The sequence below is a fragment of the Pyxicephalus adspersus genome, chromosome Z (assembly GCF_032062135.1).
Source record: "Pyxicephalus adspersus chromosome Z, UCB_Pads_2.0, whole genome shotgun sequence".
NCBI lineage: Eukaryota > Metazoa > Chordata > Amphibia > Anura > Pyxicephalidae > Pyxicephalus > Pyxicephalus adspersus.
This window is the reverse complement of record NC_092871.1, coordinates 72,306,006-72,319,198: the sequence shown is the minus strand read 5'-3', so window position 1 is coordinate 72,319,198 and position 13,193 is coordinate 72,306,006. Positions and strand designations below refer to the sequence as shown.

General features: G+C 40.4%; 1 protein-coding gene across 2 annotated transcripts in view; it reads right to left on the bottom strand.

Moving 5' to 3' along the window:
• Positions 1 to 1,104: 1,104 nt before the first annotated feature.
• OLFML2A (olfactomedin like 2A) overlaps positions 1,105 to 13,193 on the bottom strand; it is a 156,260-nt gene continuing 144,171 nt past the window's right edge. For both annotated transcript variants that reach the window (XM_072429917.1, XM_072429916.1), the window contains one exon: positions 1,105 to 4,073. In XM_072429917.1, the coding sequence (XP_072286018.1) occupies positions 3,472 to 4,073 (602 nt within the window). In that variant the 3' untranslated portion in view covers positions 1,105 to 3,471. The remainder of the gene's footprint in view (positions 4,074 to 13,193) is intronic.

The window sequence follows — 13,193 nt, the reverse complement described above, 5'->3', positions numbered from 1 at the left end:
AAGCCAAAGCATTTATAATTTATTTAACTAAACATTTTTCCATGACTTTGAATGAGTAGCAACCCAGTTGAGTCAAAACTATAGATTTGTGTCCAACATCATATTTTGAAATTTCCCTCTAGTTTTTAGGCAAAACTAGTAAGAAAAATTTAAATAACTTGAATAGCAAAATTAGCCAAACAAAACAGTTTAAACTTAGTGATCCTATTTTTTTACATTTTTTAAATAATGGCATTTTACACCTGCTGTTGTCACGAACCCAGCATATTTATATTATACTTATTAGGGAGTGCAGATATGTAGGAGGAGTCTGGCTCAGGCTGGTTTCAACAGCATAATGATAAGTATGAGAAGAGTCTGCCCACTTGCCTGCAGAATACAAACAAAGTTTAACACTATTTAGAAGAGCAGCAATGTAGGAGGACCTCAGACAATACATGAGCACTATACCAGGGATGAAAGGCACCCATTTATTACTTATAAATGCAGTTGTTCTTTAAAAACATAAAAAAAATATACTAGTTAAATAAATAGGTCACTTTCAATTAAATATTTTATAATTACCATTTTATTCTACCAATTTTTTGAACTGTCAAAAAAAAAAAATAAAAATAACTTTGCTTCTTTGCAACTTTTTTTAATGTGCAACAACATTAATAAAAACGGGCTAATATGTCTCTCAAATGTCATAAAATGAGGCAAAATTGTAGGAAGCTTGTTGGCACTTGCCCATTTAAGGGGATGCTATGGGTGTAACACATCTCATAACACTAGGGATGTTAATATATTAGTACTAAACACAGATACCCCATGCAAGTGTGTTGGAGACCAGTTTTATTATCCGCCTTAAGTACAACTATAGGCTCCTATATACCAGTCTAAACAAGCCCCAATTCCAGTTACCATGTGGTGCACAAACCTTAGGCTAGATTCAGACTAGTGTGTTTTTTTAATATAGTCTAGTTCAAGCAGTAGTGTTTAAAAGTGTTTTTTCCTGGCATTTTTTAGAAATCCAGGGACAGTTTTGCCACCTAACTGCCACAATAGACTTGAATTGAACCAACTGCATCTACTTATGAAATTGTTTGAGTGTTTTTTCCAGTATTTTCTTTTTTTTTTTATTAGAAGGCTGTATTTCTGCTTTAACAGATACTTTATTCTTGGCAAAATTTCAGTAAAGATCTACAACATTTACCAAATCTTTTAGGAAGCAAATGAAAGGAATTGTATACGTGTTTCATCGTAAAATATTGTATCATTAAAATCATCACAAAAAATTATTGGTAGAAAGCCTAAGCACTGGCACATGACTGCTAAGAATGCATGATCTTATCCATGTTAAGCTTGCTTGTAAATTGTATGCCTGTTTGTTGTTGCTGAATAATAGGAAGCGTGGAAGTTTTTTTTTTTATTAAAAGGAACATTCCTAAAAAACATTAGCACGATTTACTGATAGTTTATTAGGCCAGAAAATTTAAATTTATTGCAGTAAACCATCTATCAAAATTAAAGAAATGCTAATGTCAAAACTAATAATTATTCAGCACCTCTAATCTGTAATTTTACTAGATTGGTGCATGGTGCTTTGTTTTTTTTATTCCATGAAAAACAATTATTATTGTAAACCATAAAAGATTAATTTTCAGAAACACCAGGGGGCACAGAATTTTTGTTTTACATTCAATTAAATATAATATACTGAAATCACTAAATCTGAAGAATATAATCCTGGAGACCAGCACATTCCATTCCTACTCATACACTACTATCTGACCTCTGGGACACCCACAATTTTTTTTAGTTTTGATACATTCCACCTCCATATTTTGTGTGAAAAAAACTATGTTCCTCATGCTCCCCAAGGGTAATTTATCTGTTCTGACAATTGTAATCTAAATGCCTAAATCCACTTGACGGCTGTGGGAAACAGACTTTAAGCGCAACAAATGCCTTTTCCCAGCAGCAGTACAAAAATGTATTGCAGAAATATTGCTATGAAAAGGACAGATCTCAGTTCATGGTACTACTATGTTGTAATGATGGGCCACAACTTTGCAATTTTGACCACTGTCTTTTAGATCGCACATAGGTACTAAAATGTATTACTGTCACAAGAGAGATGAGGAAAAAAATGTATTTAAGTGAAACACGTATGTTTTCTTATTTTTGTGGGTAAAGGGACCTATTGGGATTGGGTTGGAGGTGACATTTTTTGTATTCTAATACTAGTTTTTCTAGTAATTACTTGACTTGGCAAATAGTTAAGCTATGTCTACCCTATTTAATGTACAGTGCTGCGTAATATGTTGGCGCTATATAAATCCTGTTTATTAATAATATTAATAATAATAATAATAATAATAATAATAATATTAATACCAATTTGAAAACTCCAGTATGTGCTGTAGAATTTTAACAGAATTGATTTGTGCATGCAATTGACTGCACATTATTGAATAACTAAAGAGAATCCAAATTTACTTTATCAAGTTTATAAATTCTCTACATATTTTGTATAAACTGTTTGCTTTTTCTGACCCTTTTTCTCTCTCCCAGTGCAAGTATGTGGGACAGCTTTGGCCCTTGATAGGCTAATCTCAAAAGCCAATAGGAAGAGATTTTAAAACATCCTTAATAAAAAGATTACCGCAGGTTACTGATCTGTATATGGAATACATTAAAAAGTAGAAGCACAGCCATGTTGAAATTCCCATGAAAAATATCTTTTGGGTATTGACAGGGTAAAATAATAACCCAAGACTGCTTATTAAACCTAACTAATATTTTGTAGTTAAGAAGTAAAATATATAAAAATGAATATAATTATTTACTAGTTTAGCTCAATTTCTTTTTCTTTGATGTGGATATTTTTCTTTGGGCCTGGATAAATTTGAAAACAACCACAAAAATGTTCATGCAGGATATAAGCTGTGGGAAAATGTAATTGGCACTGGAGAACTGGCACAATTAATTATCATTCTGGCTGTAAATTTGCTTGTTGACACATATTTATCAAGTTGCCATTCCTAGACTAAAAAAAACTAGTTCTAGTAACTAGTAATTCTGCTACAAGAGTTTGGTTTGCTTTTAAAAAGTAAGTTTTTCCTGAGAGAAAAATTGAGATTGCCACCGCTAACCTTTGTTTGTTTTATACATACTTAGTTGATCCCAAGTGTTTTGGTGTTTTAAGTTAGATCTTCCATTAGAGTGAACTAAAAAAATAGGATGTCAATATCTGACAAATAAATGGTCTCTGCTATACCATACAAAAGCAAACATTTTTTTGCTTTATGACTAGGGATTAGTAAAAAAATGTGTTTGTGAAACATTAATCTTATTATGGTTTAACCTTTTTCAACTCCCAGAATACTACTTTAGTTGCTCTCAACCAAAACATTTTAATTGATTCATAAAAGTCCACTTTTTGCATAGGCCGGATCTCTTATTTAGGTAATTAGGTATTCAGTGAAATCAATCAACAAAGTTCACTTTGTAGGTCAACTGGTGTCCATTATCCCAAGCGTATAGTACTTTCTCTTTAGGATTGTAGTCAATCTGTGTTGTAAAGGCATATTCATTGATGAAAGGCAACTTTGGGTCTGCATCAGTATCCGTGTGAGTATCATAAGCATAAGAAATTAGCCCTTCTTTTTGATTATACACATCCACCGCATACAAAATTCCACAAACAATAAAGCAATTTCCATAGGAATTTCTTTTCAGGCCTGTTTTCCATGTTGTCTCTTTCTTCGTAGATAGATCATTGGGGTCAAGTTTGCTGATGACAATGACTTCTTGTTGAGCATAATCGTAGTCCACAGATGGGTAAATGACCCAGAGTCCACCTTCATCAACCGCAAAATCAATATCAGAATGACCTCTCCACTTCCATGGAGTGGTGTCTTCATATACCACATCATGAAGTAGAGTCCAGGCTGCTACAAATCTCTGCTTCAGGTCATATTTGATAATGTTTTTTGTAAAAGCTCTGTTGTAATAAAAGGCTCCGTGGTATACAACATGCCCTGTCCCTATCCAATTGTAAGGTACTTTGTACAAATTGCTCCATCGACCTGAAACAAAAGTATTGTAAAGTTACAAGACAAGACAAAAGTTACAAGACAAGACAAGTTACTAGTGAGTATTGGCTACTTAGTCATAACCGCATAGGAATAAGTTTTGTCAGTGACCCAAACAAACACACATCAAGTAAGGACCGAAGTCTTGATAGGTTTATTTTTCATGGGTTTATATAGATTTTATATGGCCCTTAAAATAAATCCACTCGAGAGGTGTGTACAAATGGGCGCGTAAAATTCCAAGGTCTATAAGGTCTATTGTATGTTTAATTTTGGTCTATAAGCCCAAAATTAAACATACAAATTATGGACCCCCAGAGCCACTTACAAAGCAAGGAGGTGTGACCTCTAAATTTATATCTACCTGTCACAAAACTAGAACTGTCATAGTACACTAACCTGTCCCCTTCCCTACTTTCTCCCCAATTTCTCTGGAACAGGGATTTGTACGAAACCTAAAATGTGAGTGCAAGTAGAGGACATCCATGGCTAACACCCCCTAAAATTTCATCGCTATGGCATTGTCAGAACATAAAAAACACTGCCTATCAAAACAAACTACCCTGTTATAAATTACTGGTTGCTTCTAGCCCCTGAAACCCAATTTCTCAAGAAGTGGTGGGTCCAGGTAAACAAAATTAGAGGTGCAGATGGGGGACACCTGTGGCTAACACCCCCTAAAATTTAGTCACTATGGCATTGTCGGAACATAAAAAACTCTGCCTATCAAATTGAATGGCCATGTTACGAATTGCTGGTTTCTTCTATCGCCTGGACCCCAATTTCCCTCGAATGGGGGGCTGCATGTAAACAAAATTAGAGTTGCAAGTGGGGGACACCTGTGGATAACACGCTCCAAGATTTCTTTGCTAAGGCATCATCAGAACATAAAAAAACTCTGCTCATCAAAACAAACTGCCCTGTTACATATTGCTGGTTGCTTTTATTGCCTGGACCCCAAATTCTCTGGAACAGGGGTTTGCAGGTAAACAAACTTAGAGTGTAAGTGGGGGAAACCTGTAGTTAACACCCCCCCCAAAATTCATTGCTATGGCATCATCAGAACATATATTATTCTGCCCATCAAAACAAACTGGCCTGTTAGATATTGCTGGAGGCTTCCAACGCCTGAACCCCAATTTCTCTGGAACTGGGAGATACAGGTGTGACTAAAACATGTGTCCCCCCACTTGCACCTCTAATTTTGTTTACCTGTACCCACTAGTTCCAGAGAAAAAGGAATTTTTTGTACTTACTGCAATTTTGTTATCCCTCAATGTTAATGCATTTATGGTACGCAGTACTATAACAGCTTATATGTTTATTACTACTATAAACAAAAGGACTGTGAACACTATGTAAAAAGAAACTGCTTCTATACTAACATACCTCCTGTACAGCTCAGCTGTGGAACTGCAGTATGAAGAGAGTATAATAAGCTAACAACCTTTACTTTGGAGGACACCTGAACTATATAAGTTTGCCTAATAAAGTCAAGCAGCGGGCAAACGTCTGTACAGGCTTTATACAGTTGATCTTTTCCGTTACAGGTGTTTTCCCTGAGACATATAGAGAAAATCAGGTTAAAACAAGACACATACTTACCTTTCTGGCAGCTCATTTCTTCTGTGCTACTTCCCTTCTCTGCAAGTCTCTGCAAGTATTTTCTTGTCAGGACATGGTCAAAAAAATTGTCTTCCGACTTCATTGTGAGTGACAGAATAAGTAGAAAGTTGAGACAACACTGCAGATACGTAACCTGTGACACTTTCAAAAACAGTCCCAAAATTTAGAGGTGGACAAGGTGTAGCTAAATAGGGACGTTCTTGGAAGCTTTATAAGCGAACTAGCATTTAAAGCATACCTACCTATGCATTGGTAACAGCCATCTAGAGCTGGCTGTAGTGCATTGACAATGCCACCCACCCAGAGGTGTTTAATACAATTTTTGTAAATAGAGTACTGACAGGCGGCAGCAGCGACATCAGGAGGAGGATGTGGTGGGCCCTGAGACGGAGCGGGTAATGCACTGGTAACTGGCATCTAGAGCTGGGTGTAGTACATTGACAATGCCACCCACCCAGAAGTGTGAATTACAATTTTAGTGGAGTACTGACAGGCGGCAGCAGCAACATCAGGGGGAGGAAGCAGTGGGCTCTGAGATAGAGCGGGACTGCATTAGTAACTGGCATCTGGAGCTAGGTGTAGTGCATCATCAATGCCACCGAGAAGTGTACAATTTTAATAAATGGTGTACTGACAGGCGGCAGCAGGAGGAGGAGGAGGAGGCGGTGGGCCTTGGACGGAGCGTTGACTACATTGGTAACTGGCATCTAGAGCGGGGCTGTAGTACATTGAAAATGCCACCCACCCAGTGTGTAACAGAAGTGTGTAACACAATCTTTGCGAATGGAGTACTGACAGGCGGCAGAAGCAACAGTAGGAGAAGGAGGCGGTGGGCCCTGAGAAAGAGCAGGGACCGCATTCATAACTGGCCTCTAGAGCTGGGTGTAGTGCATCATCAATGCCACCCAGAAGTGTACATCTTTAGTGAATTGAGTACCGACAGGCGGCAGCAGGAACAGCAGGACGAGGAGGCGGTGGGCCTTGGGATGGAGCGGGGAATTCACTGGTAACTGGCATCTAGAGCTGGGTGTAGTACATTGACAATGCCACCCAACCAGAAGTGTGTAATACAATTTTAGTGAATGGAGTACTGACAAGCGACAGCAGCAATATCAGGAGGAGGAGGCGGAGGGCCCTGAGACGGAATGGGGACTGCATTGGTAACTGGCTTCTAGAGCTGGGTGTAGTGCATCATCAAGGCCACCCAGAAGTGTACAGTTTTAGTGAATTGAGTAACGACAGGGGGCAGCAGCAAAAGCAGGAGGAAAAAGCAGTTGGCCCTGGGACGGAGCGGGTAATGCATTGGTAACTGGCATCTAGAGCTGGGTGTAGTACATTGACAATGCCACCCACCCAGAAGTGTGTAATACAATTTTAGTGAATGGAGTACTGACAGGCGGCAGCAGCAACATCTGGAGGAGGAGGCGGAGGGCCCTGAGACGGAATGGGGACCGCATTGGTAACTGGTACCCAGAAGTGTACAGTTTTAGTGAATGGAGTACTGACAGGTGGCAGCAGCAACAGCAGGAGGAGGCGGTGGGCCCTGAGATGGAGTGGGGACCGTATTGGTAACTGGCATCTAGAGCTGGGTGTAGTCCATCGTCAATGCCACCCACAAGTGTGTAATACCAATATCTGAAATTTGTGTTTAAACGTAGAAGGACCAGACCAAAATGCTTTGTGCGCCAGCACTGTTGCTGTGTTCTGTGGTGCCGGAAGGGATAGGAAGGTAGACAATATTGCTAGTTTGCATCCTGAAGTGGATGACATGAATGCCAACCCTCAATCTTGCAATATTTAACTAAAAAATTAGGCAAAGGCAATGGTACCTATCAGTGTGGCAGTACTGGGGGTTTTCATCTGCAGTTTGTTGGCCTCCTGGAAGCAGCAGAAATTTAAAGTATATTGTTAGCTGGCACAATGGCAAGCATGATATTGGTAATGAATGCCACCCCTGGACGTTGCAATAACTAGCAGAAAAATTCAGAGGCAGGCTCAGCTGACAGTTTGTTGGAGATAGGCAGCCACAGACTTAGCACTGGAGCAGTGTTGGTTCACAGAGGCATCTTGGTTGGCAAATGATTACTTGTGTCAGTCAATCAGTGACATCTGCAGTGGGGATATGATATTTGTTAGTAACCTACCTTTCATTCATTTTCAAAAAGGTGAGGCAGTTGACAGTTTCCATCGACAGTCGTAATCGGTTGTCCGTGACCACTCCGCCAGCGGCACTGATGGTTCTTTCAGACAGAACACTGGATGCCTGGCAGGAAAGAAGCTTGATGCATAATGTGCCAACTGTGGGCAGATTTCAAGCCTGTTGACCAAAAAATTTATAGCGTCACTACTGACAGGACAGAAATCCTCCTCATAACTGCTGTCGTCAACACCACCACCACAAGCCAGAAAAGAGCCAACGTAATCATGCACCATGCACTTCATCTGTTCTTGATGGTTATGCCCCCTCACTTCACTTGTTTGAGGTGGCTGTATCAGGTTTCACCAGGCATCCGGAAAATCCCCCTGAATAGAATTTTGTATGTGTGCGGCCTGCTGCCACTACTGCTGCTGCCGCCGCTACAGGAGGATACAGTGGAGGCAGTGTCCGCCTGAGCTCCCTGTGTGGAATGTGGTGCACGGAACTCCTCACAACCAGTTACATAGTATTCTGCTCAGGCAGGTCACCTTTTTTTTCTCTTGCGCTGGGTTGGGTAGAAACTGTGACATTTTGTAGCGGTTATCAAGAAGGGTGGCCGCCAGTAAACCACCCGGTTTTTGATGCTGCAAATGCGGGGTCCCTCCGTAGGCATTGCAACATGTGGACACACATATGAAAGAGGGGTTCACAGGGCTCATCCTCCTCCTGTCCCTCAGTAAGCACCAAAACATCTTCCTCCTTATCACCCACCTCCTCCTCTTCAAGCTGCAGCAGTTCCTGATGTTCCATCGCCCGCACAGTGCCTGGGGCGTGACAGCACAAATGCGGGTTGGATGGGTCCTGTCCAGCAGCCCCAACATGGTCTCCCTCATCATCATCCTATTAAAAATCCTGATGCAGGCCAGTGTCCTTTCTGTTTGTTGTTCTTGAGCATGTGGGAAAGCAGGGGTGTTGTACCCAAATGTGATCCGGCCTGTCCTCTGCTGATGTGCCTGTGGTACAGGATGCAGATTGCTATGCACCCGTCATCGTCTTTCAGCGTGAAAAAGGACCACATTGGAGAGGTGTGTGCAAACAGTGCTGCTCTTTTTCTTTGCCTGCATCGGCATCTGCTCTAGCTCCATCACCTACACGGTCACATTGTCGCCGACTGTTCCCCCGCTTGTGCCCACTCATCTATGTGTTCTCACATGAGGCAGGTTTGCAGCCCCTTCCATCCCCAGTCTGTTGCTGCTGCCTTTCCTCCACATCTGTTTCAGAACTGCTGCTAGTCCTTACACGCACCGGTGGTTCCCAGGTGACATCACAGTCATCATCATCATCATCATCATCTCATTTTCATCTAAGCCAACATCTGCAAATGCAGCCACTGATCAAGAACCATTGCCCAGCAAGTGCTGACCACACTCTCCAAAGGTCTCAAAGTCTGCCTCCTGCTCTGGAATTCATCAGATCCTCAGGCTGTTCGTCAAACAACAAGGAGAGTCATCAGGAGTTAGCCACGCTCTTTGTCACGGATGTGGCTGGTTGCTGCTGCTGCAGAAAAAGAGCCTGCTGCAAAAGAAGAGCCTGCTGCACTTAAGGCCCCTGAGACCCAGTCCACAATACTCTCCACATGATGTGGCTGTGTAATTGTATTCCGCCCTCTCAATACATCTACCAGCATACTGGTGCTCCACACACATAGACCTGTTTGACCACTTGTGCTGCTGCCTAAACCAGTTTGCTGCTGCTGCTGTCCTACAGTGGCAGACTCCTGGGGAGAATGCCCCCTGCCAGATGGGGCAGGTCACCCAACACCACGCCTTCCCCTGCGTCTACCGCTGATCTTTTACTTATTCGGGTAAAAAAACTTAAAACAGCTTGTAGAAGGTAACCAGCAATAAAATATATAATTCAGGAAAGATATTGTCTTTAAAATTATTGAAAGATAGGGATAACAGATGTGTGGAACCCCTGTTGGTAAAACTGGGTAAGAGTCAGAGTAATCTGAGACATGAAACAATCAATACCACAGGAGAATCTTGCAGCAGTTAGGCAGCTAGCCTTAGGCACATAGAGGTGGGTAGCTATGAGTGAATCCACTCATGTGTTTTCCATCTTAAGAGAACCGGCATGTCAAGCTAAAAAAAGTGTTTCAAGAGCAACACCCACTTCATAACAGATAATGATATACTCAGATATGAGTGAAGACCAGTCTGAAAACTTGGAATAATGAAGAGAATAGCTGGATGTGTCTACAACAATAATGGGATTGTGTGGCAACATAAGGGGTTTACAGAACAGACTGGCCTACAGCAACACAGTACATGCAGTACTGACATTACTTGGCCTCTTTGTTCAGTGAACCCCACATACTAGCCCCACTTACGCAATTTGTAAGGAAAGTTTCACTTTTCCATTTTGAACTGGTATATAACTCAACTGAAAGTATTTTGGTATACCTGATGCATAAATAAAAAATTGGAAAATTTGTGCTGTCCTGTGTGCTTTCCAATGTTATCTCAAACAATAATACTGGCCTTGCCAAGCCTTCTTTGTTGACTACAGAACACTTCCCCTATCTTACAGAGATAACGAAAGGGGCTTTGTAGTTTTAGAACACTGTGTTGGGCTCTGTTCATATTGGCAGTAAAAAACTAGGGCATTTACTGCTGAGTTAGGTAGATGGGAGTAGTCTCAGGCAAAAACATTTGTTTATACAAACTTTTATAGGTTTTTGCAGGCATTTTTTATGCCTTTTATGCCCTTTTCACCAAAAAAAATGTGTGCCCCCTTTAATAAATCAGACCTTCTAATATAGTCTTGGTATCTTCCTTGCAAGGAAAGGAGGCAGTACATGCGTGCCCCAACCTATCCGTTCCTCCTGAATCTGGATTGCCAAGAAAGGGGGCAAAAGTGTGCAGTGTCCACCCCTTTTGGCAGACCGCCATCTGCCTCTAACTGGGCAATGGCTATAGTTAGGCAAGAGGGCCTCCTCCAACGTGAGCATGGTGTTGTGGGACCCCTCCACCCTGGGGGGAAAAATTATAGGGGTACATACATACATTTTTATATATATATGTATATATTGACCATTTCAGATTGATTCTCAACACGTTTTGCATTAGCGTCAACAGGTGAATGAGTTAGAATACAGAAGAATATTACAGATTCACACATTGTTCACATTGTTCTCCTAATAGCAGTACTAAGTAAGACATTATTATGTTACTTAAACTAATATAAAACATTAGGATAAAAAAACAAAAATTGTGATAAAAAAACATTTTATTTCATGATACAGTTGGAACTTTTATTAGTACCAGAAAAAGTTCCAAAAAATATCTCTTTTGTCGTTGTTTTCTAAATATGGGGTAGGACAAGAAATATACTACATGATGCACAGTTACATATAAATATGTCCTTATTCCTCTATTAAAGAAATATATATGCCTCAAGTTTTCTTGATTTGAGGTAGGACAGGGCCCAGAATGTGCAGGAAAGGAGAAATATTGGGAATTTGGAATAAACTAGAAATGCCAAAAAGGTGAAAAATTGTTGTCATACTTACCCGTAGTTGTCCTTTCCTGTGAAGTCCTCCTGACAGCATGCACAAATGGGTTAGTTCCACCCCTTGATCTCCAGGACCACCAAAGCTATAAAAGTAACCTCCCTCTCCCCTGTAGGTGTTCTTTAACAAGCTCGCAACAGGATAAGAGAGGGAAACATGCTGTCAGGAGGAGTTTACAGGAAAGGAAAATTACTGGTAATTATGACAACAATTTTTCACTTTCCTGACACTCCTCCTGACAGCATGCACAAATGGGATGTTGCAAGCAATACCATAAAAGGGGAGAATAAAACAAACAATGTTACAGAAACAAAGTTACTTCAAAAAAGATTACTTCAGTAGAAACATCTGAAAATGAAACCTATTAGGTTGCCCCTTCCCTAGTTGAATGCCTCTTGACTTCCTGCAAAGGAATCAAGCCCTTATGATGTAAGCATACCACATGGTATTTAAAACCCTAGGATGCAAAGAAAACCCTTGATTCCTCTATTCAAAAAAACACTTTCTATATATTGTGGCATTTATTTATAGATGTTTGTAAGCTATGAGTTGCATATCTGCCACCACAGAGAAAAGCCAGGTGCTAGGAGCCTCTGCCTTACAGCAGGTTGGCATTTAGTCCCAGTTATGGATAGAATGTGGCTACTAGCCCTGGAAAAGTTAATCCTGACAAAAAAGAATAAAAGAAGTAACCATCATAATTAAAGCTAACACCTTTCCAATTTCAGCCAATGAGAAATAATTACCACTGTTTTTCCTGAATCCTTTCTTATTTTTTATTAGATCTCTCAAGATCAGTGCTGTTGTTTCTAAAACGTAAAGTAGGGAAAAAAATTTTTTTTTTCTAGAAAGGGTCACGGTCAGTATTTGATGGCACTTGAACATCACTAGAGATGCCATCAGGTCTATCGTCTTGAAAACATTGTCTGCCCAGAAGCTACTTGCTGAGAAAATGTTGCCCATATGAACAGCCAACAGATTTTTTAGGCTGGTGGTTGGGAGACAGAAAAGTTGAGATGCTTCTTTCTCCAGGAAAAATAAAAAAAACACGACAGACAGAATCTTTGTTCCACTTTTTTTGGCAACGTAGAAGATCTGACTAGTTCACAAGTACCCTGACTTTCTGCTGACACAAGAGCAAAGCGAAAGCTTTCAAAAATCGCAGGACTGCCCATGATTTAATAATTTAACATTGGAGTGCCTTTGAAGGGAAGACCAAAGGAGATGTCCCATACCGAGGACTCCCCAACCCTTGAGACTGGCATTTAAGGTGACTGGAATCCTAGTCCTGTGCCTCAGAGCTATTCCCCAAGACAAATTCCAATACCATACCAAGTCTTGTCAGATTGACCAGGGCACAGTGAGTCTGTTCCCCAACATGCAGCAAACCCAAGATCAAGCAACCACAACTGGAACCCAAACATTTTCTATTCTAACCATCAACCAATGGAAATAGATGTCATCAGCCTCATAAATACCCTGCATTCTATGCAGTTAGGTTATGTGGCCCAGAAACTGTATTAAAATATATGACTATGGTAGAAACATTAGATTGTGAGCTCTTCTGAGGGACAGCTAGTGACATGAATATGAACCTTATAAAGCACTGCGCAACACTTCACCGCTATATAAACACTACATAATAATGCGATCATAATTCTTTTGATGGCATTGCCAAATCATCTGAAACTCTCTGAGCCCACACCATCATTTGTGCCACTTTGTAGGAAGGCAAAAGTGTTCTAGATTTCATCGTAATTAATATTATCCTGAAATT